Source organism: Colletotrichum aenigma, assembly GCF_013390185.1.
Source record: "Colletotrichum aenigma strain Cg56 chromosome Unknown KSG_Cg56_contig04, whole genome shotgun sequence".
Classification (NCBI taxonomy): domain Eukaryota; kingdom Fungi; phylum Ascomycota; class Sordariomycetes; order Glomerellales; family Glomerellaceae; genus Colletotrichum; species Colletotrichum aenigma.
The window spans coordinates 2,760,045-2,786,864 of NW_023500910.1; the positions used below are offsets into that span (position 1 = coordinate 2,760,045).

The 26,820-nt window shown below is 53.0% G+C and overlaps 9 protein-coding genes across 9 annotated transcripts; 5 read left to right on the forward strand and 4 right to left on the reverse strand.

Moving 5' to 3' along the window:
* Positions 1-599: 599 nt before the first annotated feature.
* On the forward strand, positions 600-1,101 carry CGCA056_v006628 (uncharacterized protein; the record flags this gene model as incomplete). Its single annotated transcript, XM_037321877.1, has 2 exons — positions 600-643; positions 837-1,101. The coding sequence occupies 2 exons, from the start codon at positions 600-602 to the stop codon at positions 1,099-1,101; spliced, it is 309 nt and encodes a 102-aa protein (XP_037179240.1).
* Positions 1,102-2,084: 983 nt separating this feature from the next.
* On the reverse strand, positions 2,085-4,041 carry WOR2-1 (White-opaque regulator 2; the record flags this gene model as incomplete). The annotated part of the gene is made up of 3 exons (XM_037321878.1): positions 2,085-2,360; positions 2,408-3,907; positions 3,982-4,041. 3 exons carry the CDS (start codon positions 4,039-4,041, stop codon positions 2,085-2,087), a joined length of 1,836 nt encoding a protein of 611 aa, XP_037179239.1.
* Positions 4,042-8,457: 4,416 nt separating this feature from the next.
* Positions 8,458-9,126, forward strand: CGCA056_v006630 (uncharacterized protein; the record flags this gene model as incomplete). The annotated part of the gene is made up of 1 exon (XM_037321879.1): positions 8,458-9,126. One exon carries the CDS (start codon positions 8,458-8,460, stop codon positions 9,124-9,126), a length of 669 nt encoding a protein of 222 aa, XP_037180211.1.
* An 884-nt stretch (positions 9,127-10,010) lies between these two features.
* MSN5 lies at positions 10,011-14,425 on the reverse strand (the record flags this gene model as incomplete). The annotated part of the gene is made up of 8 exons (XM_037321880.1): positions 10,011-10,792; positions 11,026-11,627; positions 11,678-11,820; positions 11,871-12,530; positions 12,579-12,706; positions 12,766-13,164; positions 13,298-13,469; positions 13,538-14,425. 8 exons carry the CDS (start codon positions 14,423-14,425, stop codon positions 10,011-10,013), a joined length of 3,774 nt encoding a protein of 1,257 aa, XP_037180212.1.
* A 1,003-nt stretch (positions 14,426-15,428) lies between these two features.
* rrt2 (Diphthine methyltransferase) lies at positions 15,429-16,719 on the reverse strand (the record flags this gene model as incomplete). Its single annotated transcript, XM_037321881.1, has 2 exons — positions 15,429-16,437; positions 16,487-16,719. 2 exons carry the CDS (start codon positions 16,717-16,719, stop codon positions 15,429-15,431), a joined length of 1,242 nt encoding a protein of 413 aa, XP_037180209.1.
* Positions 16,720-17,442: 723 nt separating this feature from the next.
* Positions 17,443-18,505, forward strand: CGCA056_v006633 (UPF0696 protein C11orf68-like protein; the record flags this gene model as incomplete). Its single annotated transcript, XM_037321882.1, has 4 exons — positions 17,443-17,470; positions 17,517-18,028; positions 18,108-18,357; positions 18,414-18,505. 4 exons carry the CDS (start codon positions 17,443-17,445, stop codon positions 18,503-18,505), a joined length of 882 nt encoding a protein of 293 aa, XP_037180210.1.
* Positions 18,506-19,101: 596 nt separating this feature from the next.
* NAA30 (N-alpha-acetyltransferase 30) lies at positions 19,102-19,719 on the reverse strand (the record flags this gene model as incomplete). The annotated part of the gene is made up of 2 exons (XM_037321883.1): positions 19,102-19,482; positions 19,540-19,719. 2 exons carry the CDS (start codon positions 19,717-19,719, stop codon positions 19,102-19,104), a joined length of 561 nt encoding a protein of 186 aa, XP_037180207.1.
* A 1,855-nt stretch (positions 19,720-21,574) lies between these two features.
* On the forward strand, positions 21,575-23,550 carry plh1 (Phospholipid:diacylglycerol acyltransferase; the record flags this gene model as incomplete). The annotated part of the gene is made up of 2 exons (XM_037321884.1): positions 21,575-21,889; positions 21,967-23,550. The coding sequence occupies 2 exons, from the start codon at positions 21,575-21,577 to the stop codon at positions 23,548-23,550; spliced, it is 1,899 nt and encodes a 632-aa protein (XP_037180208.1).
* Positions 23,551-24,510: 960 nt separating this feature from the next.
* dip1 lies at positions 24,511-26,182 on the forward strand (the record flags this gene model as incomplete). The annotated part of the gene is made up of 3 exons (XM_037321885.1): positions 24,511-24,565; positions 24,692-25,224; positions 25,289-26,182. The coding sequence occupies 3 exons, from the start codon at positions 24,511-24,513 to the stop codon at positions 26,180-26,182; spliced, it is 1,482 nt and encodes a 493-aa protein (XP_037180205.1).
* Between the last annotated feature and the right edge of the window lie 638 nt (positions 26,183-26,820).

Sequence of the window (26,820 nt, forward strand, 5' to 3'; positions counted from 1 at the left end):
CACCTACCTGCCTGCCAATCTGCCAACCTGCCACCTACCTACCCAAGCTTAGGTCCGAGGTCTTGCATATTCGGTAGTAGGGCTGCCTCTGCTCCTGTCTCTATTGTAAGTCTCTACGTGAGGTAGCCTTGGTCAGAGAGGGTCAGAAGCGTCGCCTCGTCTCGTCCCGTCTCGACTTGGTGCTTCCGTTACTTTAGCTTCCCAACAAGAAGCCCAGCTTCCCTTTTCCTTCCCAAACTCCTGCTCGACCAACTTCTCTTTTCCAACTCTTTCTCTTTCTCACACCGAACCGAATTGCAGCACATCCACCGCGTGCCATTCCTCGCTCGCCTCTAATCGACCGGCTCCATCCTTCTACATCTTCCTTCTCTTCACCGGCGTAACTCTCGCCGACCCCTTTCCTTAGTGCCTGTCCAGTTTTTCGACTTTCGATCTAAATCAGGTCCTGCTATCTCTCTTCTTTATTCCATTTCTGAGAACGACTGTCAACCGAGGCCTGGCAACGAGTTTGCGTGCAAAATCCTCGGATCGTTCGCATCGACAGCGTCAACGTCAACGTCTACCACTGCAGTAACCGAGTCGCAGCTACAGCCGCAATCATGGCGTGGGGCAAGAAAGTGCAGCCCCAGCCCTCGACGATTAGGTGAGTGAAACCAATAAAGACGACAAAGGGCGCACGGGGAGAACGAGGGCAGGCGCAACGCGCTTACGCACGACTTCCGTGTCGCATTGCCATTCCCGACCTGGCGCACTCTGCGCAAATTGAAATCTCACGGGGCGCGACTGTTGAAAAGGCTCAACGTGCTGACACAAACCTTGCGCTCGCGCACCTACAGTCAAATCCTACCACTCATCATCACCTTCGCCTTTATTGGTGGTGTGGCTTGGGTGCTCTGGCAAGTTTACATTTCTGTGGGCAAGATCCAGGAATCAGCCTCGGAGAAGATGGGCAAGAAGAACGTCGTCTTCACTAAGGACGGTGTTCGCGTCGGCGTCAAGCACACTTCCAACGAGCGATACGTCGACCAGACCCAAAATTGGGTCGTCAAAGCCTGGAATCTCAGCGGCAATACTGTCGGGCAGATAAAGAAGACCAAGTAACCAGTGTGTGTGCCCTCCTGTGTTGTCGGCGATACCTCCGTTGGTAGTCCAGCCGGAAGTCCAGCCGGATCAACACGTCTTGGCCGCCCGGCATGCTGGAAGAATGCGACAGAGCAGACAGCAGCAAGTCGAGACGGAGATGAGAATGTCAAGAACGAACATGTCAGCAGCATTTCTTGGCAGCGAAGGGGTGTCTGGTGGCGGATCTGTCGTCAGGTGTGGCGACGTCGAAAAGATTCCCAGCAGGATGCGATCGTCGAGATACCATTAGGACATACAATGGTCCAGTAGGGATGCCTACCAACGTAGAGTCTTCTCTGGGGGGAGGCAGCGTCGAAAGCCCAACGGCAATCGCTTGAGCACCGAACGGCCGTCGCCGAAGTCGTGGGTTAGGACGGACGGAAGCGGGGTCGTCTTCCATGCAGAAAGTCTGTCTTGGCAGTACCGCCGGGTTCTGCTGGTGCTTACGCACTGATACTGTGCCAGCGTTTGCGTTTTCTACGACGTACATACTAGCAGAGGGCCAGCAATGCAATTGGTGTCACAACGATAATGCAGCCAACGAATTTTGAGAAAACGTTGCGTTGATAGGGCATTCATTCATTCATTCTCTACCAGGAGTGCGCCATACCGTGAAAACTGACTTTGCAGTAAGGATTGGATTGTTTGGTCAATGATATCACCTCCAAAGCCAACATAGCCAACATGGTAAACAATCATAACGCCGTGGTATCAAATCCCCTCGAAACCTGCGCTGCTCAGACCCTCGCGGGCTGGCAGATGCCTCTCCCAACTTTTGCTCATATCGTCAACAAATCATTGCTCTAATTCCAGGTGATTGTTGGAAAGTCTCGTTTTAGAAAGGACGACAAGTGGGAATGCATGACCAAGATAGGAGACGACGACGAAGACGACGTGTGAGCCAGCTCGCAAAATTTCCAAAGGCCCGCCTCCGCAGAGTGTCCTTGTTCTGGGTTGGTAAATCATTGCGGTCCGGACCGCACCGTCAACCAGTTCTGCGCCACCCACTGTCCTGCCTGGCCTGCGGTTCCAGTGGCTTTTGCAAGTAGCTCTGCCTTGTGCTTTTCTACAAACTCCTTCTGCATAGCCTCACGTTGCTGAAGCGGATTCATGGAGTAGCCCGCGGTTGGAGGAGCATATCTCGCTGAAAGGAGCTTCTCAAAGTTGTGAGCTTGTGGGTAGGGCTGCGCCATCAACCCGTCTCTTCTGATGAGCATTGACGGGATACGAACTTGCAACTACAGAAGGCTGTTAGTCCAACTCGGCGACCAGTTTGTAAATGTACGAATGAACTTGCCTGTGATAGAATATGAGCGTACTTGACACCCAGCTCGTCGCCGATGAACTTTAGGCGACCAACCACCCAAGCTCTTTGGGCGTCCGTCGTGTAGTCTTGGCCGTGTAGACATGCCAGCGGCCACGTGAGGAAGTAACCGGGAAGACCTTTTTGGGATTCTTCCAAGCCACAAGCGAAGCCGGAGATGTTTGCTCGCTCTAGAAGCTCGGGACGCTTCAAGTGCCAGCCGAGGTGGTATGGTACCGAGGCGATAATGTCGCTGATGGTGTCGACACATGTGCGTGCCGCCGTCGCGTATTCCGGGGTTGTGCGATAGTCGACGGGCGAGCAGACCCACGCGGCGCAACGGACGATGACCGACGCAAGAATCAGGCGGGATACTCGTGCCATGTTCCAAACACTGGCAATCCAGAAATCTTGGTACACATCTACCCTGCCCGGGAACACCTCGGCCTTGGTATAGTCCCCATTGGGAACGTTGTCTTCCCACGCCACGGTTGTGTACTGAAAGTAGTCTGGCGTGTTTCTCATCCAATTCACAAACTCTTGATCAACTGTCTGCGCCCGCCGAATCATGTCAAGCATGATGTCAATATTTTCGGGGCTTCTGGCCACAGTCGACATCAGACGGGTGACCTCGGCACGCAATTCGGCAGTTTTGATATTTAACCGCTGGCACTGTGCGGCTGACTCGTCCTTGACCGCATCGCTGAGCCACCACTCTACGCCCATGATGGGTGCCGTGCCCGTACTCAGGGTGTGTATGATCATTTGGGTTCGTACCGCGATGAAGAGAAGTAGACCAGTCTTGGTTCGTAGTTGTTTGCGGCCGCGAGCTTTGACCAGTTGAATTGCTCCTTCAATGTGCGAGCCCCAAGCAAACATACCCATTTGACGGGCTGTCATATTCTCGAAGAGGCCAAGCATGAGAACGGAGGCCAACGTGGCGTCCGACTTGGACTGGTCGGGGTCCTGGAGGGCTATATGTGTCGCTGCGAGTGCCTTCGTGTAGTGGCCCAGGGCCTTGTCGCTGAGCCCAGTCCCGGCAGCGTTCGGCCGATTGCCTAGCGAGGCAAGAGCACACGCGTTGAAAGCATGCTGTAGATGGTGATTGCCCTGATCATGCTTGAGTAGAGGCAGCAGATATTCCATGAAGCCACGAGTGCTGCCCTGCCGGGGCAAAAGGACGTAGTTGGCGACGAAGTGACATGATGCCATTTGCTCCACGGGCACATTCAGGCCGGGGCTCACGGCGGCTGGGGAGTCGGCTTCCTTCTTGAATGTGGGAGAGATGACCTTCTCGGACCCTGACAATGGCGAGTCGACATCCTTTCCCTTCTGTGCCAGCGCCTTGCGGTTTGCCTTCTGGGCCCTCCTCTCTGTCGCCTTGGTCTCGTTACGAAAGACCAGATCGAATTCGTCTTTGTATCCAGGACATTGTCGGCGAGACTTGGCACATTGGTTGCACGTAGGCTTCGTCTCGTCACACTTTGCGGCAGACACAGCTTAGTTAGTATAAACGACACCACGGCGGCTCACTTTCATATGTTGCAATAACTCACCTTTATCCTTCGGGTTCTACACATCTGGCAGCCCCTCGAGGGCTTTCCGCAATAAACCATGGCGTTGAATATCAGAGTCGGTTTGTTCCGGCGTCGAAAAGAAGTCGAAGTCAAGGCACGGGTCGTGTGTCTTCAAAGTGACAGCAATGAAGTAAACGTACTCGGTTCGGACGCCTAGTAGAGTTCGTCAGGTTGGTAGAGCGGCGAGGTTGTTGAAGTGTGAACAAGCGTGCAAATCACGGTGACGGTAGATCAGGGTGAAGATGGAAGATCGACAGGTAACTTCTAGACCGCGAGGGCGGCAACATGAAACTCGAGAGGTGGGCGACCTATTTCGGAACGTGGACAAAGTGAACGTCAATCTGAAAGAATAAGAAAGCCGGCAACCATGCGAATGTTTGGGAGCAAGACTCGGGAACAGGTCGGGCCCGGGAGCGCGTGTTCGTGTTGAGATGATGGGGTGGTTAGCAGGTGGCGAGGAAGGCGGCGACGTATGTGTATCCACGGCAAATCGAAACCACAATGTCGGGCAGTGGACAAGACGAGTTGATGTTTGCCTGGTCGTTTTCAAGAACCAATGGGAGGTGAGAGGAACAGACGTTTTCTATGCGATGTTCCTGACGTGGATGAGGGAAGATTGGGCGGAGGATGGCAGGTGTGGACGAGATACAAGAATGCCAGAGAGGCGCATAGATGAGAGTCTTCCAAGCCACTCCGGTGGTGTTTGAGAACCGGCGGTGTTGCGAGTCTCACTGGGCCTGTTTCCCTGCTGGGTCTGGGGGTGACCGTGGTTTATAGGATCCGGGGTGGTCCTGGTCCGGCCACAGCCCACGATGGGATTGAGGTTGCAGGGTGTGCGTCGTCGAGTAGCGTTCGGTTAGAAAGAATGAACCAAACGAGGTCCTGGAGAACTGATTGATGCAGCAGAAACCCGCCTTGAGGGTGAGCAGGATGTGGTTATGGTAAGCAAAGGCAGCGTACGAAGATCGTGGGTAGTGATTGAGTGGCACAGGCTGTGTACGTAGGCAAGCTGATGAAGGTCGGCAGGAAAAGACAAATCGGCGAACCGCTCTGGGGCGGCCTGGAGAAGCGCAGCGTTGATTGGGTTCTATGTGTCGTTCGTGCGTTGTTGTTTCGGAAGGGGCGTTTTCTTCTTTTCTTTTTCGGCACCGAATTTTGCAGGGCCGTATTGGAAGACGAGAAAGTAGCAATTCCCCCCTGGAAGAAAAACATTAATACAGCCTTTCCTATCAGACGCAGCGCAGGGCCAGGCGGCACATACAAGTACTTGTAGGGCGTCCCGATCCAACGTCTCTTCAAACACTCAAGTACAGTGGAGACGGAACTTTGGAGGGGGGCTTCAGCCCCTCTTCGCCCGTCGGATTAGACTTGCCCTGGCTAGTGCTAGTGCATGTGGCTAGCCTGTAGCAGGCGATGCGTTGCATTGGGAGGGGTAGAGGGAAATGATTGTGAATTGTGGTGGGGACTCGGGGAGGTGGGAAGAGACGTGGAAGCACAGCACAGCACATTATCAGCACATTACAATTTACCACCACCAGACCAGCGATCACGAGAAGGGGGGAGCAGACAGGGGATAGTGATGCGCAAGGGGGAGGGAAGACTCGGTACTTGCAAACTAAGAGTAACGTGCCTCCCTAGACACCTTACATGAGGTACCTAAGGTACCTTTCCTCCTGCGTAGGTAGGTAAGGTACCAAAGCTACCGTACTAAGCAGTAGAACAGGGTAGGTGCCTTAGGTTCCTGAGGGAGGTGGGCACTGTGCTACTGCGTAGGTAGGTAGCATATTGGGGACGTGACAGGGGAGCCGCTTTGACAATGGGCTGCAGATCCGACACTCGTTGGTTGACAACAAAGGACAACGGGAGAGAGAAGACGAGTGCGAGTGCAACTCGCTGAAGGGGGGGAGAGGGACGAGTGGATGGGAGGAAGACCAGTAGTCGTCGCAGAAAGCGCGACAGCGAGGGGGAGCAGAACCTGGTTCACAAAGCTTGCGGCCAGGATATGCCCAGCACGACGAAGCACCAAGACGTCGGGGACTCGGGGAAGGGCCGCCTTGTGGTGAGGTCAGCTAAGTTTGGTTTGCTTTTCAACGCTTTGCTCCGAACGGCCCAACCTGAGTGCATCTAATCTACGTGTCTAAATACCTAGGTAGGCCCTCAGCTGGGCTTGAGTCTTGACAGCTCACGTCCGGTCCTGACCAGGGCTGATGGCGGCTGACGGGCGTTGTCTTCCCCAGCAGCCTGGCAAACAGCTTTGAACCAAGTCATGAACTCAAGCGCCGGAGAAAACCACAGTGGCCGTTTGCGTCGGGCTCGTTTTCTGTCAGTCTCCAGTGCTCTGGTTGGTGGCGCAGACACTTCTCGGCAGGCTACCCCGACGGCGCTGACTAGCGCGCCGAGGTCTCTGGACGGTTTCACCTGGGCTTGTTCTTCCTGTTCTGCATACCTAAGGTAGTTCGTATGTGCGTACTTATAGTAGGTAAGTACACTACAGGCGACAGCTTCTCCCTCATCACTGAGGCCCCTGGGCGGTTTATTAGACGCATGCTACTGCCGATATCAACGACGGGTACTTCCGCGTCTCAAAGCGCGTGGCGTTATCTAAATACACAACGGGTATCCGCACTTGGTCGCACCGGCAGGGGCGGCCTCTGCCTCTGGCCTAATGGCAAAGAATACCGCCGCACACACTGTATCCGTACTAAAGACTACAACCGGAGTGAGGCCCAGAGATTTTGTGGGGGCGCTTGACCTGCGATGCTGTGCTGCTCCAAGAGGCGTATGGCCGAGACAAGTGGACTGAGACATGCGTGCCTCTCCATTCATGCGGATATCGTAGATAGCACGCTTTTCTGTTCATCTTTGATGGACATGCAGGAAACAGGCAAGGCAAGGCAAGACAAGGCAGGTAAGATAAGCCAAAACGAGATATGGCAAATCCCGAAGGTACCTATCTGAGTACTCGACTAGATCCCACATTGTCACTTTGTCGAGGGCCAGAGACAAAGGCAATTGTGATTGACCATCGGCCAGCAGATGACGACGAGTCGGCCCTCCTTGGGTTCGAGAACAGATGAAAGGCATGTTTCGCTGCGTATAGATGACGGTTGGGATTTTACAGTTCAAGGAAGCTCGTTGTCTTGATAGACGTCCAAGTTTAAGCTCAGGCGACACGACTCAAGAGATTCGAATACCTGACATGTCACTAGTAATTACTGCGCAGTATCCGTACGGATAATCGACCAACCCACGGACCTGCCCCGCCTCTCCAAAGGCACCTCAGCAGATGCGCTCTCTTGGTGCGACGATGGTGGTGACTTCTGACGGCAAATTCCTTGATCGTCCCATCACAGTTCATACTTCTCGGAGGTGGACGCCCGAAGCATTGTAGTATCCCAGCCCCTGGTTTTGAACAGTACGCAGTATTGTGCTTGCTGTCTTGCATAGCCCGCAACGGGTGTGCAAAGTTCAGTTCAGACGCCCAGTCGAACGACAATTGGGTTGGCACCGGGTCGGGATGAAGGCTACTCGCCGCATGACCGCAGGCTCTCCAGAAGCTCAAGTAAAACCGTGCGAGGTCTCATTGTGCCTACCGTCTCCAGCTGCCTCTGCAGCTACGGAAACCTATGTCAATACTTTGGTCTCCTAAGTCCAGGTCATCGGGGTTTATAACTTCGCCGTTGCCGTTGTCGAGGTTGTTGGTAGGCCAGACACACGACACCGCCGTACCTGACAGAGAACGGAGGATTATCCTTTATCGTGACCCAGACCCGAGAAACGCTACTCGCCGGGCATTTCTTCCGAAACGCCAAACACCAGACGTCGAGATCCCTGTCCGTCCCTGCCTGGCTATCTTACCAAGCTGTGCAAGCATACGCTCTAGTTCTAGATCGCCCAATATCCGGTCTCCGGGGGAAGCGGTCCTAGTTGGACTGGTCGATCACGGTGACCCGTGCCGGGGTTCCTAGATCTTAAGATAACGCACAGGAACACTGTGATTTAATTCGGTACTGCTCGTGTACGCAGCACTTTGTATCCTGCAGAGACAATAACGCGGGCAGTCGGTCGCAAGGATCAGCAGGGACAGCGGACTGTAGTACTTTATCCGTCACAAGCCGACCCGACTTAAGAAAGAATGCACCTACGAATACCGACCCTCATCCGTAGAACGCAGTGTCGTGAAGCCGAAGCCTCAATGAAAACCATCCCATCCCGCTACACCCCAGCGTATACCTCCGTATGCTTTTGCTGACTGCTTCTTTTTGTGCTCCATTACCTATAAGCGAAATCATGACTGTTGCGAAGGCACGTGGTCGGCCAGCCTCGCGTTAGGTACTTCAGAGACAGCACATTAATGCTCCTCAAAACCCCGCTCGGTACTGTGTATGTTTCCATCTTCACATAAATAATCACGTCCAGCCTAGTGATCAACCACCGGCATCGAATGCCCTCTTGATGCCCTCTTCGCTGTGCAGGAATGCCGACACAAGAATTCTACACGTAAACATCCTAACCTTCAAACTTTTGCAACTCAGGGCAACGCGGGCACCCCTTCTCGAGTCGACCCAAACCTGTGGAACAACCATTACCCCACCGTCCTGCGAAAGATTCAAGAAGAACCTGGCCGAGGCACAAAATGGAAAGGAAGAAAAAACTAGCGTACTAGACGTCGGCTATGTAGTTAGCGGAGCAACGCAAACCAATGAATGGCTCCCGGTCTCAGATGCCCATCTCTTCAATGCCTCGGCCGAAGAAGAAGAAGCAGCATCAAGTAATTGCCCCCTCCCCCTCCACACTCCTCGAATAATGCGTTGCGAGTGGCCATGTGGTTTTCCATGGGCAGTGCTCCATTTGCCTACATTGGGAAGACTTGGGTCTACGCTGTACGCTGCTTGGTTTGGCCGAATGCGAATCAGAGGGCCCAATCGAGGTAGAGGAGAGGCTTGCAAATTGCGCTCGATACTCGATGCCGATCCCATGTCGCCAGGAACAAGTCCCGACATACGTCCGCGCAATACGACGATGAACAGCTTGAGCTACGTGTCAATTACCGAGGTCGAGACTTGTCACCTATTTATATCATTTGCTCCTCCCTCTTCGCGTCAGTTTACATTCTACCCGTAAATTCAACCAAACAACCATTCGCAAAGAAGTTGCTGCTGTCCCCGACGGCCTTCATGAAGTACATAAATGTCTCTCCTGCCGGGTACGGATGATCCATCGGCCGAAGCTGCGGATCGATCCCCCGTTACTTTCCGGCTGACCAGTCAGAGTCGCTCCAGCTTTGCCGGCCAATGTGACGGGACCCCGGATGAAGCCATCTCAGTCCGGCAATGCTTGCGGCCCTGCACCTGCATGTCGCTCTCCACATATCGGCTTTGCCCCTAGCGAGTCCAATCGCTTGTCGCTTACGTTCAGGTATTCTGTATGAACTATTCTGAATACTCACGTTGTCACAACCAGGTTCCTACTGGCACAGTGCCACTGTTGCTTGCACCTGTCCCTGACAACAAGGAGCATATCGCGCGAGCGGGCGACTTACAATATCCAACGTTAGAGACATCAGCCGGTGGCTCAGCTTCTGTACGGCTCATGTACAACAATTTAGGCAGCGAAACTAGCAATGTTGATGTATCCGTATGCTGCTCTGGAGATATGACTGAGGGTAGAGCCTGTGGTCGGAACGGTATAACATCAGTCAGTGCGCCTCGAAAAGCGTTGGTATCTTTATTTTCCTTCTTCCCTTTTAACCTTCCTCATCCAGTGCCGAGGCACCTATTCCCAGGCGTTACACCTCGACCATGTCTATACAACGTTGACCCAAACTGTGTATGCAGGCTTTCTCGGTAAGCGGCTCTGTAGATGCACAGCCAGTCGGCAAACGCAGGGGGGGCCAACAAAATTTCCATAATGAGCACATGCGTGTCTTTCGCGCTTGTCCCTCCTCCCCCTGTCCTCCTCCCCGGCAGACAGCGCAAATTAACAGGAACCGATCATCACAGGATTCACTAGCCCTCGAATAAGTTGGCCACGCCCTCAAGGCCATCTGGCGTGCCTTGCCTCGCCCCGGTGACCGCTCCGCTGCGTGTAGCCGACTCATTCGCGGGTGTCATGAATTCTTGCGCCATCTTACTGCGATTTGATCTCTTGACTCGCCCGAAACTGCTGGTCTTGGGCAATTTTCCCTGCTCTGCAATGCTTATTCCCTTGAGGTCTTTGAGAAGGTCAAGCACAAGTGCTCGTTGCTGGCGTGTGTGGGATGCTGGCTTCGACACAAAATCGTTCAGCTTTTCGAGATCAGCTATTTTAATGTTGGGTAGCGAAAGGAGGACGTCTCTGGGCGTGCTAGTCGAGGGGCTGTAATAAACCACTATGGAGGCAATTAATGAGGCCAGGTCCTTCTGAAGGTCTACGAAGTAGGGCTCATGGAATGAGTTGATGCAAGCTTGGAGCACTTCCGATGAGATGTACTCCCTGATTGCGGAAGCTGCTTCGGAGGAAATTGGCGTCGGATCAAGAGAAGAATCCTTGCCGCTGGGGGTGGAGTTTTGGCCCTCGTGCGCAGGTACAGATTTTGGCGAGATCGGTTCCGACTGATGGAAGTCCGGAACAATAGATCGAAATACCCGCAAAATTATGCTACAGCATCGCGTGTCTCTCATCCGGATTGCGTGAGTGCAGAAGAGAAGGAGCGGCTCCACAATCGTAGACTGCATCAAGCAAAATTTCCTCAATGACGGATACCTGCGAGGTGGCTCGTTGCCATTTTGTGATCTTAGTAACGGAGGGTCTGCGTTCAATGTTAGTACTCCATACCGGGATAGCAATACAGAAAAACCGCCGGGAAGCCTTAGACTGCATCTCCAAGCCGAGGTTCGGAACGCGTGGGCAAATCTAAGCGGGGATGTGTCAAGCAAACTGAACCAAGTGGTTCAGAGGAGATTGCAGGAGACTGGAACACATGGCTGAATGAAGAAACGACAGACAGAGGCGAATCATGAGAGGTGGAAAGACACTACTTACTTCTCTTAGTGGGATCCAGGAAATCCGCCACCATGATCACGGCAGTGTAAGTGACCTGGCGCAAGATGCTTTCCGATTTCATCTCCTCGGTAAGCGCATCCCCAGCAGCGTCAATTGCTTGTTGGCGCTCCAGCTTCTCCCACTCCGAGTTGATCTTTGCATCCATCTGTTGGAAGCAAGCTGCAAGGAGTGGGGGAAGGAAGTGCTCACGTTGCTCTAGTGGACAATCGTCCACCAGATAACGCACGAGATTCAGCAAGTTGATCTGCTGATGTGCAGAGAGATAGAAAGAATTTTGGAAAAGCGCTTGTGCAAGGGGGTTCGGCAGTTCGCTGAAGCCATAGAACTGCATCTCCAAACGGCTCATGCAGTAGATAATGGCATAGCATGTTTCTCGTACGAACCTCACGCTTCCTCTTATCGTCGAAGCGAGCCCTTCGAGAGTGTGTTTCTTGTCCATGACGCGGGCATAGAATTCATCTTTGCTGCCCTCAGAAATTCCCGCCTGCCAAAAACGATCACTGAGAACGCCGCCAACAACGGACCGCATTTCAGGGGGCAGTTCTGTCCAATTATCTGGATTGTGCGAGGCGTGGGCATGACTGTAGGCTTGGTCAGTGGGCTGAGCTTGAGGGATGACTGGAAATCTCACCTGAGAAATTGCAGAAGGTCGGGTAAGATGATTGGAAAGCTATCATTCCACAAGCGATACGAGATTTGGAAGGGCGCTGAAGACTTCTCGAGCTTCTCTACGGAAAAAGAAAGAAATGATTTTGTCGGGCGAAGAGGCAACACCTGTTGTCAGGTCAGTCGATGATACCTCAAACAGGCAACTTTGTCTTTACCTTCTGTCTCTCCTCTAACTCACTCTGGAGAGCCAGACCATCTGCATCCAGCTCGCTAGAGCCCCAATCCTTGACTTCATGGACGCGATGGTTCATGAGGTATCGCTTAGCTTTGTCCAGGGCCATCAATTCGCAAAAGCCCGAGTACGATGACAGAGCACTTTTCAATTCGTGGTTTTGCCATAGGCTTGTGACTGGCTTGATGAATCCCTGCAAACGCTCAAACTGTGTGGAAGGGTCAATATTGGTGGCTCGGTGAATGATGATGAAGAGAAAGCTCTGGTAAGCAATTTGTCGTTTCTCGTCCAAGCTTCCCGAGGAAATCATGTCGTTAACCTTCGCCTCTATCTGATCATATACGCCTAGCAGGTGGTCAGGGACCTTTGAGGCTAGTCGCTGCAGCTCAACCATGCTTTCGGACTGGAAGTCCTTGATCGCCTCGTTAAAGGCTCGGTGCTCTGGGCGAGGAGCAGGCCATGTCATGAGAATGTGTTCGAGGACTTTGAGCATGAATCCTGGATTCCTGTCGAGAGCTGCAGTAGAGAAAGCAACCAGCAATTGTAGCACTCTCTTCCGAATCAGAGGGTCCTCAAAGTTCATTTCGAGGAGTTTGCTGCACCAGGACTCCAGATCTCTCTCTAGAGCAGCGCGCTGTTGTTCCTGTCATCTATTAGCTGAATGTTGTCTTTCCCATGGCTATTTACTCACGTAGTCTGGCATGCTCTGTTGAGTCGTGCTTGCTCTCCACTTCATGTAGCCTTTCAGCGCCGCCTCGATGACTGTGAATTGTGCGTCAACGCGCAGAACAGGCATTGAATGCTTGATGTACTTGGACACTACAAAAATTAGCCGTCCCATTTCCGTCAAAGTAATTCAGATACATATATTAACGTACCATCCATCGGTGGGTGACCGTCATATAGATGCTGCAAGACTTGCTCGGCTTGGCCAAGAATATGGTAAACCGCGTCGGAAAGCTTCAGTTGTACAATTGTTTCAATGACCTGTGTGCTGAACCTTCTGTAATTGCCGAGAAAAGCATGTCGTTCCGGGACGGTATCAGTATCTTCCATCAGGAAGCAGAAGGTTGGGTCCTGAGTGTCTTCTGGCAGGTTCTCAAAACGGATTAGGCGGGAACCACAGACCTCGAGCAGTGGCCCGACGAGATGAGTATTAGCTGGGCTCTGTCCGATGAGTCTGTTGTTGAGTAGCCGCGTCCACGTAGCTAATACGGGTATGGCGATGATCAGACTTGGGCTTTGCACCGTTAGAAGCAGCAAATTGAGAAATCCGTCTACGTCCGAAGTCGTCGGGATCGCCGAAAATCTTCGGTCGAGATAGTTGCCCAAGAGGGACAGCATCTACACCACATCAATAAATGTAATCTAATCATCTCAGACAACGACTTGCCTCGGAAAACTTTTTACCGAATTGGTATTTGTCCTCATCAATGTCGTCCACGTCAACAGCCGACCACTCGAAGAGCCTCTTCAAGAGATCTACTGAGCTGGCATCATACATGGGTGCAACGAGATCCTTAAACTCTTGTTCGGTGAAGTTTGACCGGGAGTAAAGTGCATGTAAGGCCTCCAGAGATGCCTATTGCTGGTTAGCTGTCCCATATTCTCTTCCTCTCGAGTGTGCGTAATCATGCAGCGTTCAAGTACCTTCTGAATAGACACTTCGGGTGTCGCAAGGGCTCTGCACATGACAGGCACGCAATTGGCCACGGCAACAGCCTTGGGTATGGCCCAGGGCATCAGAGAGTGGAAAACGGACAAGGATTTGACGGCACAAGACCGAACTTGGTCGTTGTTCTGAGCATCCCCTTGAAGGCACTGACTGAGAAATTCGGATACCCGGCTTAGCCAACCTTCTTCCCCATATCGCACCTCGGGGCCAGCAGTCCTGTTCGGGAAAGCCTCTCTAAGGACTGTGGCCGGAGTAAAAATCTCGACACAGCTCCTGCTGAGCACTCCTTCGCGCATGGCGACCACGGCATCGTCGCCGTTGAAGACTTCGTCGGAGAGTGTCTCTAAGACGAACAGAACGAGCTCTTTGTGAACAGCAGAATCAGGAATTTGCCATAAGCGAAGCAAAAGCTCATCCATGTCCATCCACTCGGCGCCCCATGATCTTTTGCCAACTTCAACCCATAATTGAGCCGTCTTATTTCTGATGTATAAGGGATCGTCCTTCGAAAGGCTGCGGCAGAGCTCCAGCATCCAACCACGGAGAGTAGAGGACTGTTGCTCGCTATAGTCGGCCCATCTATGCTTGATCGCATGCTCAAGAAGGGAAAGGGCATAATGGCGCACAACGGGTGACTGGGACTTGTCGGAGGCAAGGGTAAAACCGTGGAATGGAGCTTCGTCTATGCCCTTGATGTTTTCGAGGAAGGCCTGCGCGTCTCGACGGGAGTCATTGGGCGAGTAAGGGTTGTGTATAGCCTCGAGGGCCTGGTGGATCTGTGATATTATGTCGGAATTCGCGCCGTTCACGGAGGTGATATTCTGACCCAAGCCGGCCGCGCCATTGGCGGCCTGTCCGTCCATGACAGCTGGAGTGGTCGAGAGTAGGGTAGGCAGACGCCTGCAGAAGCTGCTTCTTCAGCAGATGAATTGGTCTTGGTTCATACGGCGGATGTTGTACAGGCCAGACTCGGAAGGTGGAAGACGAGGAAGTGGTGGGAGAATGCGATATCGAGGGAATGCAGGTTTCGGTGAGAATGCTGCCCAAGACGCGAAATGCGGCAGTTAGCGAAGGTTGAGAGTGGTGTAAAGAGGGCCGGGCGGCGTGGACAAGGCGCGGACACAGAACCAAGGCATGAGCCTTGCAGCGCGAGTGAGTGTAACTTACCTTGGGCAGATAAGGGCGTCTTCAAAGGCACCCAGACAGACTAGTTTTGTTCTCCGCGTTCCTCAATACCAGCTTCGCCCGACTTTTGCTCACTGCCGTTGATAGGCGCTTGATGGGAGAGACAGGTTCGAGCGAATGTGACAGCAAACCAGGTTAGACGGAAAAGAGAGAAGCAGTATATACCTCTGCCAGTGGAAACAAGCGCGGACAATCGTACCGACTGGCGAGGCAGGAATACCGGAAGTTGCAAGAATATGGAGTAGATGCAGTAGCAATAGCGACAGCAGCGAACATGCTTTGCATCATCAAAAACCAAGCCAGGCCAACAGTGCAACGCAGAGCACCCTCAGGTAGGTACCTAGTGTACCTACCACCCGTAGCGGATGAGGATTGTTAGGTAGTGGAGTCGCGTTGGCGGGCCGGGGCACCAGTGCGAACGGTGTGCACTACGTGGTGCCTAATTATCCGTAGGCACCTCAGGCGATATACTAGCTAGGTATGGTGGGTAGGTAGGCAGCTTGTATTGATTACGTAAGGTATCTAGGTAAGGCACCTAAGATATGCACACCGGCATTGCAGTGGAGACGTCTAGGTAGGTTCGGCCCAAAGCCTGGCCTCTGGGACCTGCATCGCGTTGACCCGTCGTGCTTCTCTCTTCAGGACTTCCTCTATTGAGCCCGCTTTGCCAGTCTAGGCATATCAAGGCAAGGCCGTCTCCCACAGGCACAACCTCTTATCGTAGAAGCTCGTCGACACACAAATCAAACGCCCGTCCTTAGAAACTGGAACGCAGTCACTGCCATAGTTCATGCTCTGGTGCTCATCAAATCTTGCAAGAACCCCAATCTCCCAGTCCCCGCCGTGCAGAGGCCCCTCGAGCTCTACAACCTTTGCACCGGCATGCATACAGGAGGCTAGGATCCTGGCGCGACAATGTCCAGCATCCTCTCGGATATCGATCAATTTCAGCCTCCAGACGCCACCTCCTAGGTTCTTCTCGCCCAGATGCTGAAACTTGCGAAGGCCATACGTCTCGTGTGGAGGTTGTATAGCAAGAATTCGCATCGAATCATCGTAGCTTCCCGTGACCACAATTCTCGCGCCGTCTGCTAAACGCACCGGAATTGGAAGGATGGCTGTCACCCCGGCGCCATGGCCGCTGATGTTAAGTGGAGGATATTGGAGGCTCACCGCCGCATCTGAGTCTTCACCCCCAGACTTCTTGTCCGCGCATGATGCACATCGCAAAGCAGAGTCATCCCCACCCGAGTACACGATGAATGAGTCGCTCTGGGCATCACCGCCTGCAACACCAAGCTGGCTTTCATTTGGCTCTGGCGGACAAAATGCCACCGTCCAGGCCTCCAAAGAGTGCGTCATGACAGTAGTGACATTTCCCTCGATGATTTGCCATGCATCGTCGAGACGTACGACTCGCACCTCACCTGCGGATGTTGTGAGAGCAACCAATAAAGGATCATGGGGACTCCATACACCCGAAAGGAAGAGAACTCCTTCAGGAGTGTTGGCGATCCTGCTTGTCGCCAAGTGCCTCAGCGGCTCAGATGCATCTATGCCTGGATCCAAACGAAAGATAGACAGCGTACCGGTGCTGGAGACGACAGCCAGGATATCCTGCGCACCAGACAGGGGGCAGAAGTGGAGGTCCAAGATTGCCGAAGGATGGGAGATAGTTTGGACGTGATGCCTAGGAGGGTCAGATAAGCGGCGTGGCTGCGTGTTTCTGAATGACTTACATGGCTCCGTTGTCAAGTCGAAAGATGATGAGACTGCCACTGCGATTTTGCAGTTTCTTTCCGGTCAAGGCCTCGTTGTCTTCCGACTCCGTATAGCCTGGCCCGTCCTTGATGAGGTTGTACGTGCCGACAACAAAGTATGTCGGGTGCGAGGGGCACCATTCTATGCAGCTTGGAGGGAGGTCCAAAGTGAGAGTTTGCGTTGACGCAACACTACTGTTGGGCTCGGCCATTTTCTTGTTCCTCTTTCTCACAATCTGTCAAGTATGGTTCCCTGAGTTTTTGTTATTATATCGAAGAAAAGCAAGGGAGGGAATGGGGACGAGGTTAGAAAAAAAAAGGAGAGGGGAAAAGAAAAAGAAAGGCAAGAGACCATCCGCTCGTGGTTCGCTTGCTCTGTAGCCAGGAGTAATTGGCAGGGCAGATTTGTGTGAAGATTCGCTGTGGTCAATAAGCACCTAGGAGGAAGGAGAGCCTAATCCTACCTAGGTAAGGTACCTAGGTACCCGACCCGCCTACCCATGGCCACTCCCGGCCGCCGGTCGTTGCGTTCCGGGAAACACGGAAGGATCCCGCTTCTCATCCACAGGTTGCGTGCCGGAATTGGCGCCGCGAAGTCGGATCGGCTCCTCCAACCCTCCCAGAAATGGTGGTATCAGACCAGCCTCCCTTCCTGGAGAACATTTCATAGTCTTATCCCACCTTCGTCGACCCCTTCCATTGCTTCCAGTTCTCCGCGACAGCGTTAGGGGAGAGCATTGGGTACCTTGAGGTACATGAATGGTCACCGCATTTGAGAAACTGTCGATTCGCCCGAAGGAGCACCTTTCTCCCTGGCCTCGCCTGAGTATTTGCCATAAAACGGCCACTGCCATACAACTCTATGCCCTTCAGACCCTTTGTCGAAATACTGCCGTTTCGCACTTTGCTTCGAAGCCCCCGCCTGCGAAGCACCGATGGACTCGGAGGAGTCGGACTTCTACGGTTCGTGCCGAGGCCCTGATAGTGCCTGGGACTGACTGTTTGCCAGGAGACGAGGATATTATTGAAGGGCTGGAGGCCCGCGTCAATTCTTTCAACGTCGCCCAATGGTGGGAGGAGACAAGGGCGGTCCAACTCAACCGGAAAGCCAAGGCGGAGCCGGCGGACAGCACCAAGCTACATAACCCATACGCAGGTGTGCCTTATGCGTGGCAACTAACCGAGACCCTCAGTGATTTCCTCAATCGCCTTCCTCCCGAGACAACTGAGGGCACTGCCGACGTTCCCTGGATTTTCATCTGTAACCCATTCATTCCTCGGAAGAGCAGGTTTCTCGCACAAAACCAGTTCAGCAGAGGCAATGAGGATGAAGCTCCAGAAGAGGATGGATCACAGCTCAACACCCTAGTTGAAGGAGGCACCGAGAGGTTGCGCATTCTGGGCAACTTTGTGGACGGCATCCACAGGACGAAAAAGTCTGCGACAGCAAAGCTGTCAGAGATCAACCACGAGAAGAAGCAGGCAGTCAAGGACGTCCTGTCTCTCGCGCACGCGTGCAAAGTCAGATCTGGGAAGGCAAGCAACCTGTGCTTTCCCGTTTCATCAGATAAAACTGCTGACAAACAACTTCAATGAACAGTGGCTTCTTTTTTGTTCGCCCCGAGACGTGAATGAGGTATGGGCAATCATTGCCAGGGCCACGGCAAACAACGAGCTTGGCATCGCTGCTAAAGTGGCACCGCGGCAAGACGCAACCGGCCGCAAAGATCGAATGATTGCTGTTTACACTGCCGATTTCAACGATGTCACAGACGTGATGAGGGTATTGCGTCGGCTCCGGGAGCTGAAAGTGGTGGAGGCGATGGGACGACCTATCTATTATAAGCCAGGTTTGTCGCATCAATTACCCCTTCTCTTCCAGTTATGCGGTGCTGACATGTCGTAGACGCCTTTACATACATTGGGATTGCCCACGGCAACCAGTGGGATATCAGAGCATCCATTCACAGTTCTCTGGATATCATGCCCAAGCAATAATCTTAATGGGGAGAGTAATGAACAGATTGACCTTGCGCAATCTTCGAAGACAATCCTCGAAGACTACACAGAGCGATCCTAAGAAAAGTGTTAAGACCTATGGGCAATCATGATGGACTGTGCTCGAGCCTTCGTGGTATATTAGTTGCGTTTACAATTCTGGAACCTACCGTCTTGCAATTCGAACCCGTGACCATGAATATTGTGAGCAGGAGCTCTTCGTATGTCTTGCCATGCACACCAGAACCATTTGAATACAGCCATACCCTCGCCACATTGTGAATGCTACCACCGCACGTTTCGAACAGATGCATGCTTTCGTTTCCAAGCCACCGCTGTGCCGCCTATCATGGTCTACCCCGAACCTTCGCCACCAGTATCCATCCATGCCCACTCATAACCAACGTCGCTCTATGCTGTGGCTGTCCATCTAACCAATGGATGCCCCCCATGCGGAGGGAAAGAAGAAATCGTCACCGCCACGCCAGCAGCAGCTGAAGCTAGCTGTGACGTGTGCGCGAGCCATGTATATTTGTCTTGATAGCATTGCAAAACGTGGCAACCAGTCGTCGCGAGCTGAAGTCCGTTCCTCCCACTCAAGCATAGTGGCTATCAAAGTCCTCGATAACGGCGTCAGGGTCAATGGACTTGAGAAGGAGGACCAAACGGTAGGCGCTGTTGCCGTTCAGATAATATCTGTGCAATTTCTTTGAGCGCAAGAAGCCCAGGCGCTCGTATAGACGCATAGCCTGGGTATTTGTCTCTTCCGTTTCCAGAACAATCTCATCGGCATTACGCTCGGCCATGGCATCAATGGCACGTTTCACGAGGGCAGTGGCGATGCCTTTGCCTCGGAATGGCGAAGCGACAGCGAGCATGGCAATGTAACCTCGGCGCGTCGGTGGTGAGTGAGATGAGTGAAGCTCTAACTTGCAGACAATGACGCCGATGAGGGATGAGTCGACTGGATTCAGAGCCTGGGCAGCAATTAGTGTCAATCGGAGGAGTGGTTATTTGTCAAGACAGATGCGGACCATGAAGCACAAGTGCCCCCATTGGTAGAGGAAATACCGATAGACATAGATGCTGTACGGTTCGCTCAAATCCTTTGCGATCAGAGAACGTATGGCGGGTAGGTACTTCGCTTCCAGACCATGTTCATACTGTATATAATGCAAGTCTCCCGGGGGGATGCTGATTTTGGAAGCATCCATGGTGCATCTATCGGCAGTCCCTGGGGGAGATGGGGGCGTTGATGAACAATGGGGCGGAAGAATGAGGACGGAAAACTTCGAGGGTCGAACTCGGACCAGCAAATGCGCAGATATGCTCAACTCATGACAAGACGATGAGGTAGAGACTGAAAACGACGGGGAAATCGCTTCGGATTAATGCTGCGATTACGGAGAAAGAAGCGGCACTGCCGCGCGCGAGGAACGAAGAGGATCAAGCGGCCGATTCGCACGACACGGTCGCGAATTGTGCGTTTGCAGGTTGACTTGATTTGAGTTGACTGGCGGCGTGGGAGGGTAGGTGAGACTACGTCGGGCGTTGTCTTGAAGTGCTTCCTCAGAGTTGAGGTCAGCCAGGCAGGGTAAGGTAAGGCGACGCGACTCCAGCCCGTTGCGGAGGCCAAGTAGGGCGGGTGACAACTCACTGGCCTGCATGCCCCGTGCACCCAACTTGGTGGAGCTCTGGATGTTGAAGTGCCTCGAGTAAGTAATTTACCTACTTAGGTAGATACACTAGGTAAGGGAGGATAGATAGGTAACCTTGAACTAATCGTGCCTTTACCATAATATTTAACCCAGTCTGTCAGCCATTTCTTCCGTGGGTGTTTGGGTGTTTTTCATGCAATGCACCCAGGCTGCAACATTGTCGCTCTCCCGTCCATGTTGCGTGAAGTCGGCCCGGACCACTATCACATGCTAAACGAGCGGTAGCGCATTTGCAAACGAATTGCTTTCTGAAGCTTCGGGGGCTGCCACCAGCAGTCAGTCGTAAGGCCTTTCTCGCGCAGCTTTAGCTAGCTTGTTGATTTTCATTTGGAGGGGGTTTTTTCCCCTCCCCTAATTACCCCGTTGCCTCCGACCAAAGCGACAAAAGAAGAAACTTGCTTTCGTCGCCAGCCAGGTGAAGCGCGATCCTATGATTTTTGGGGTCTTGTGCATCCTGTTGTCCCGCTCTCGTTAAGAAAGGTGGTCTACCAACCATCGTACTGTAAGACAATGTGAAGAGTGGCGAGTGGCCTTGTGTATGTTCCGTTCGAGAAGACGGCCGATACATGCGCCGCAAGGAGTCCTCAAAATAAACTTACCTACTCTAGCAAATGTGAGAGATCTCGTCTGACCTTTGGCAATGGAAGGTATCTATTAAGTACATATGTGCCTATGATTGGTAGGACCTCTGAGAGACAAAAGACTGGAATTGCTACACCTGGCTTTCAAGTGCCGCATTTTATGCAGTGCCTGATGAAAACACAACGCCCGGACCACTGGCAACCATGTGGCCCGCCCAGATTGACGTCACGTTGATAGCTATCGACGGCTTACTAGCCCGCTGCCCTGTGCCCTCAGACCTCCCTCCTGGGCATCTTGCCGTGGCCGTGGCTACCTACGTACCGCTTTGAAGCTCTGGACATTTTTACTTCACCTCCATTGGACGGCTTTCTCTGAAGTGTTCTCATTAGCGTCGGGACTACCAGCGACCCTCCTCGTCTCACTCAACCTGTCCGATAACCCAGGTGCGTGGCTTGCGCAGAATAAGCTTTCCGCAACTCTCGGCCACGCTCTGTGCCTTCCACCCCGTTACCCCGACGGTCCGCCTACCTCGTTGACTCCTGACCTGCCGCTTAGGCATCACGAGCACCGCGTTCCGCGACGCATATGTATTGAACCCTTCTCCCTCGAGCACACCGGCGCCCTACATCCCAGGCCAAATGTTGGGCACCCCAACTCCTCCCTCTGCGCTGCTGTACGCCATCTCTCGCTTCAAACCTCTCGACGGCGCAAGCTGACCTTACAGTCATTAGATTTCTCAGGTCAGTCGCAGGCGATTGCGATCGTGATCATGTCTGCGCCTACTCTCAGGCGGCGTGCCGTCCCCGCCGATCCTCAGACCGAGAGCGAGTCCTCTACACCCCGAGATGAGAGTCCCGACAAGTCCGAGAAACACGTCCACGTCGTCCAACACTTGAAGCCAAAGACAAGAAAGCGCCGCAACACCGCCATTTTCCTTCTCGGAAGCTTGTTCGGCATTATAGCTGCCGGCTTTTTTGCCAAAAGCAATGACCTCATCGACTTCCCTGAGCTGGGCGAGCTCAGCATGGACAGCTTATTCGACGTCTTACCCGCCGGTTTAGTCAAGGACATGCGCGATCTAGTGGTCAGTAATGCTTCATTCACAAGCTTGAAAGAAGTTTATATTCCAGCTGGACTGAACTAATGCGGCTTCTCGTAAAGCAAGGCGAGCGCGAGTTCGTTGATAGCTACGACGCTTTCTCAGTAGGTCTGCAGGCCCGCGCCGAAGGCCTCCACGCACACCACCCCATGATTATGGTCCCGGGCGTTATTTCAACAGGTCTCGAATCGTGGGGCACCACCAATGTTTCACGCCCGTACTTCCGCAAGCGCCTCTGGGGCAGCTGGAGCATGATGCGTGCCTTGGTTTTGGACAAGGAGAATTGGAAGAGACACCTCATGTTGGATCAAGAAACAGGCCTTGATCCCCCGCATATCAAGTTACGGGCTGCCCAAGGCTTCGATGCAACCGATTTCTTCATTACGGGATATTGGATTTGGAACAAGATTTTCGAAAATCTTGCGTCCATAGGGTACGATCCAACTAATTCCTTCACCGCCGCTTACGATTGGCGGCTGGCATATCCGAACCTCGAGACCCGGGACCAGTATTTTACGAGGCTCAAGTCCTACATCGAAACCGCCCACGAATTCTCGGGGAAAAAGGCGGTTCTCGTGTCGCACAGTATGGGTGGGCAAGTTCTCTTCTACTTCTTCCACTGGGTCGCATCCGAGACAGGTGGTCGCGGTGGCGATGACTGGGTCGAGAGGCACGTAGAGGCGTGGATTAATGTTAGTGGCTGCATGCTTGGCGCTGTCAAGGATTTGACGGCAGTACTGTCTGGCGAGATGCGAGATACGGCGCAGCTCAATGCTTTTGCTGTCTATGGCCTCGAAAAGTTTCTGAGCAAAGACGAGCGGGCGCAACTATTCCGTGCCATGCCCGGGATATCTTCCATGCTTCCCATCGGAGGGGATGCGGTATGGGGTAATTCCACCTGGGCTCCCGATGATCAGCCCGGGCAGGACTTCTCCTTCGGGTCACTGCTCAACTTCCGCAGCGGCATGAACTGGACCACACCCGACCGTAACTTGACGGTCGAATCGGCCATGGAATACCTATACAACACGACGGAGGAGTGGTACCAAAAACACATCAAGACAAGTTACTCGCACGGAATCGCGCACACAGAGGCGGAAGTCGAGGCGAACGAGAAGGACCCCCGCAAGTGGATTAACCCTTTGGAAACGCGGCTTCCACTGGCGCCGAGCATGAAGATTTACTGTTTCTATGGCGTTGGCAAGCCCACTGAACGAGGATACTATTATCGGTCTCCAGAGATGCCGTCTCTCACGAACCTGAACATCACCATCGACACAGCTTTCACCCAAGGACAAGTCGACCACGGCGTTGTCATGGGCGAGGGAGACGGTACTGTCAACTTGCTCAGTACGGGCTACATGTGCAATCGTGGCTGGAACTACAAGCGATATAATCCGGCCGGGTCCAAGGTCACTGTGGTAGAGATGGAGCACGAACCGGAACGATTCAATCCCAGAGGTGGACCCAAGACGGCAGACCACGTAGACATTCTCGGGCGGCAGCACTTGAACGAGTTGATTTTGAGAATTGCAGCGGGCAAGGGGAACACGATCTCTGACTACGTTGTGAGTAACATTTTGGAGTATGCGGATAAGGTCAAGGTCTACGACGAGGACAAGCAGCACGAGGAAGAGGAGGAATAGCATGTTACCCGAAAGCATAGCTATTGAGGCAGACAGTAGCAACAGTTTGTGATTTTGGTTAGGGGCGTTCTGGTGAATTGCAGAGGAGTCGGAGGGATTTGGCAATGGTCATGGCATGATAATACCCTTTTCGGTCAACTGTGTTACTGAGAACATGTACTACTTCAACATACAAATAGAGTCCACATCATCGACACCGGTAATAACATTAGAAAGAAGAATAAAATAAGCAGAAAGGAATTTCTTTATGTCCGGCCACGGCTGTGGGCATCATTACCATTGGCCCTGTTTTCCATCTCCCAACGAATAGATGCGACACAATCGCTTCGACCAGAGCCGATTGCTCCGAATTGATGTATCCCAGGCATAGTCATTGTAGGTCAAGTCGGGCGAGTCGAAACTAAGGTAGGAAGGACGGCGGGGACGTTGAGGCTGCCCCGTAGCTGTCCAACCGTGTGCAGCAGACTCAGCAAACACCGCACAGCAAGCAGTTGAATGCCTAGGTACACACTATGAAGGTACCTTCTGGTGGATACCTTAAGGTGCTCACCATTCCAACCCCTCACGCTCTGAGTAAAGCAAGGAAAGCATTCCCCTCCATTTCCCCCACTCTGAGCCCGGCACCTACCTTCCCCATTGCACGGGGCACCCGAACAACGTGGACCAACTCGCCTTCCTCTACTAGGTACATACCTTACTTAGTACCTTACCTACCTACTTACCTACCTACCTAATCTCACGGGCTACATACCTAGGCTGACCAGGTGGTGCCCTCGTGCAGTGGAGAGGGGCTTTGCTGTCAAGCCAGACCATGCCTTGTGTGTATCAACCCTCCAGAGTCGAAACTCCAGCCGGCTTCATCTCCCTCCCACAAAATCCTCCGTTGCAGTCGCAACTCGACACGCCTTGCGTCAGTTATGCAGACCAATTTGGGCACCAAACTTTGGCGATAATACCACCATGGCGGATTTCGATGTGTACGAGTCTCTTGAGACCCGGCAGCAGTTCTGGGAAGGTCAGTCGCCCTCGTGCGCCATCTTCGCTTTGTCTTCGTCCCTTCCCTCAATGCCTTCACGATTTTTTTTTTCCGATTTCCACGGAGCCTGCCGACTGACCGCCTGCATTATTTTACCAACAACAGAGCTTGACGATGTCGTGACCACCCAATACCAATCGCACGATCTGATTGACGAGACGCTTAGAGCCTGGCTGCACCTTGCCTCAAGATTCAGGGATAAGTTCTACGATGCCGAGGACGATGTCGCCGTCTGCTGCGATAAGCTCCTCTCCAGCCATCTGTTTCGAGAAAATAAAGAATACATTCGCACCCAGATCGTGTACAGCCTTCTTCAAGAAGATGACACGGCATCACTTCACGTCATCGCCCTCTTCCTCCTCCTCGATGGCCAATCCGACGAGTCAACGTTCTCCCGCATGATTGAGGAAGCCTGCTTTCCACGGCTACTTGAGCTCATCAATGGGCGCAAAGAACAGGACCCGAGACTACACCGTCTGTTGCTGGAGCTAATGTACGAGATGTCTCGTATCGAGCGACTGCGTACTGCCGACTTGATGCAAGTCGACGATGGCTTCATCGCCTACCTATTCCAAATTATCGAGGAGCTGTCTAACGATGTCCACGATCCGTACCATTATCCCATCATACGTGTCTTGGTAGGTGCATACCCATTTGCGCTCACTTCCACCCGCTGGAGCTTGCAGGCTGACAACACGATAGCTTGTCTTGAATGAGCAGTACATGCTAGCATCCACCGACGTCGCCGCCGACCCGACATCTCCCACTGCACCCCTTACAAACAGAGTCATCAAGTGTCTCAGCATCCACGGAGCTTTGTTCCGAACATTCGGAGAGAACATTATTCTGCTGCTGAATCGTGAGACAGAGACCTCACTCCAGCTCCTGATACTCAAGCTTTTATACCTTCTTTTTACTACCAAAGCCACCTATGAGTACTTTTATACGAACGACCTGAAAGTCCTGCTCGATGTCATCATCAGGAATCTTATGGATCTTCCAGACGAAAAAATATCCCTCCGCCACACATACCTCCGCGTTTTGTATCCACTCCTGGCGCACACACAGCTAAGCCATCCACCACATTACAAACGAGACGAGGTGATCAAAGTCTTGAGGATCCTGGGCGGACTGGGCAACCCCCATTTCGCGCCTGCCGACGAAACAACAGTTAGGCTGGTAGATCGTGTTTCCAAGGTGAAGTGGCTGGGCGACCAGGAAGCTTCCGGCGAAGCGGAGGTAGCTCGAAAGTTCCTGGGCATCAGTCTGTCTAGATCGGAGACGGCGAGCAGCGTTAGTGTTGTCGATGTGGCGGCCGTTATGGAGAAGCCCGGAGTCATCACTCCGAGTCGTAAGGCCGAGGCCGACATGGAAGCCAAGGGGGAAGGAACGAAGGCGAGCGCAAGCACGGCGCGGCAAAAGAAGCCACTCCCGGAGGTGCCCAAACACAGGCACGGCACCCCCGTTGGACCGACCGCGACCTTGCATTTAAACGGACACAAGAAGATACCGCCCAAGGCACCCCCGCCACGTCGGAGGACGAAACTCAAGCCCATTGAGCCTACCGCAGACGATGCTCTAAGTACAGACTCGTGATTGACACCACGAGCCGGAGACAACAAATTGGTCCTGGCGACCGTGTAGTTAGTATGAGACCATGACCGGCGTCGGTGTTTGTTCGATTTTGAAAGCAGCGAAGCTGCAGGTAAGGGAGGGTGCATTGCAACTTCGAACTCGTTGTTGGCGTATAGCGTTCGGGTTCAAAGTTACGGCATAGCAGGGCGTTTCGGTTTCAAGAGGCAACACCGTCTTTCGTTGGAAAGAGGTTAGGAAGCTCAGTAGCCTACGTTGTCCTAGCAATTGCTGAATTCGTATCATTGGCAAAACAAACTACGCCTTGCTCATGTGATTTGAAATCGGCGTGGAGTACTAATGCGTTGCTCTGAACCGCCACGGCCCCATAAGGGAGGGGGAGGGGGAAGACGGGCTAGATAGGCGCGTGAACATGAGATGAACATTATCTGTCTCCCGATAGTATGCAGGGTGAAACCTTGGACATGATTAAAGACCGGTGAGATAAGTGGGTTATTCGACGCCAAGAAGCATTCAACAGCTTGCCCGACAGAAGATATATTGCAAAGCGACGCGAGCCAAAATCAAGGCTTTATCTGTAGGTTGCGGGGGGAAAAGAGCTCCTGCGGTCCAATCAGATGAAACGCACCCTCGGAAACGAT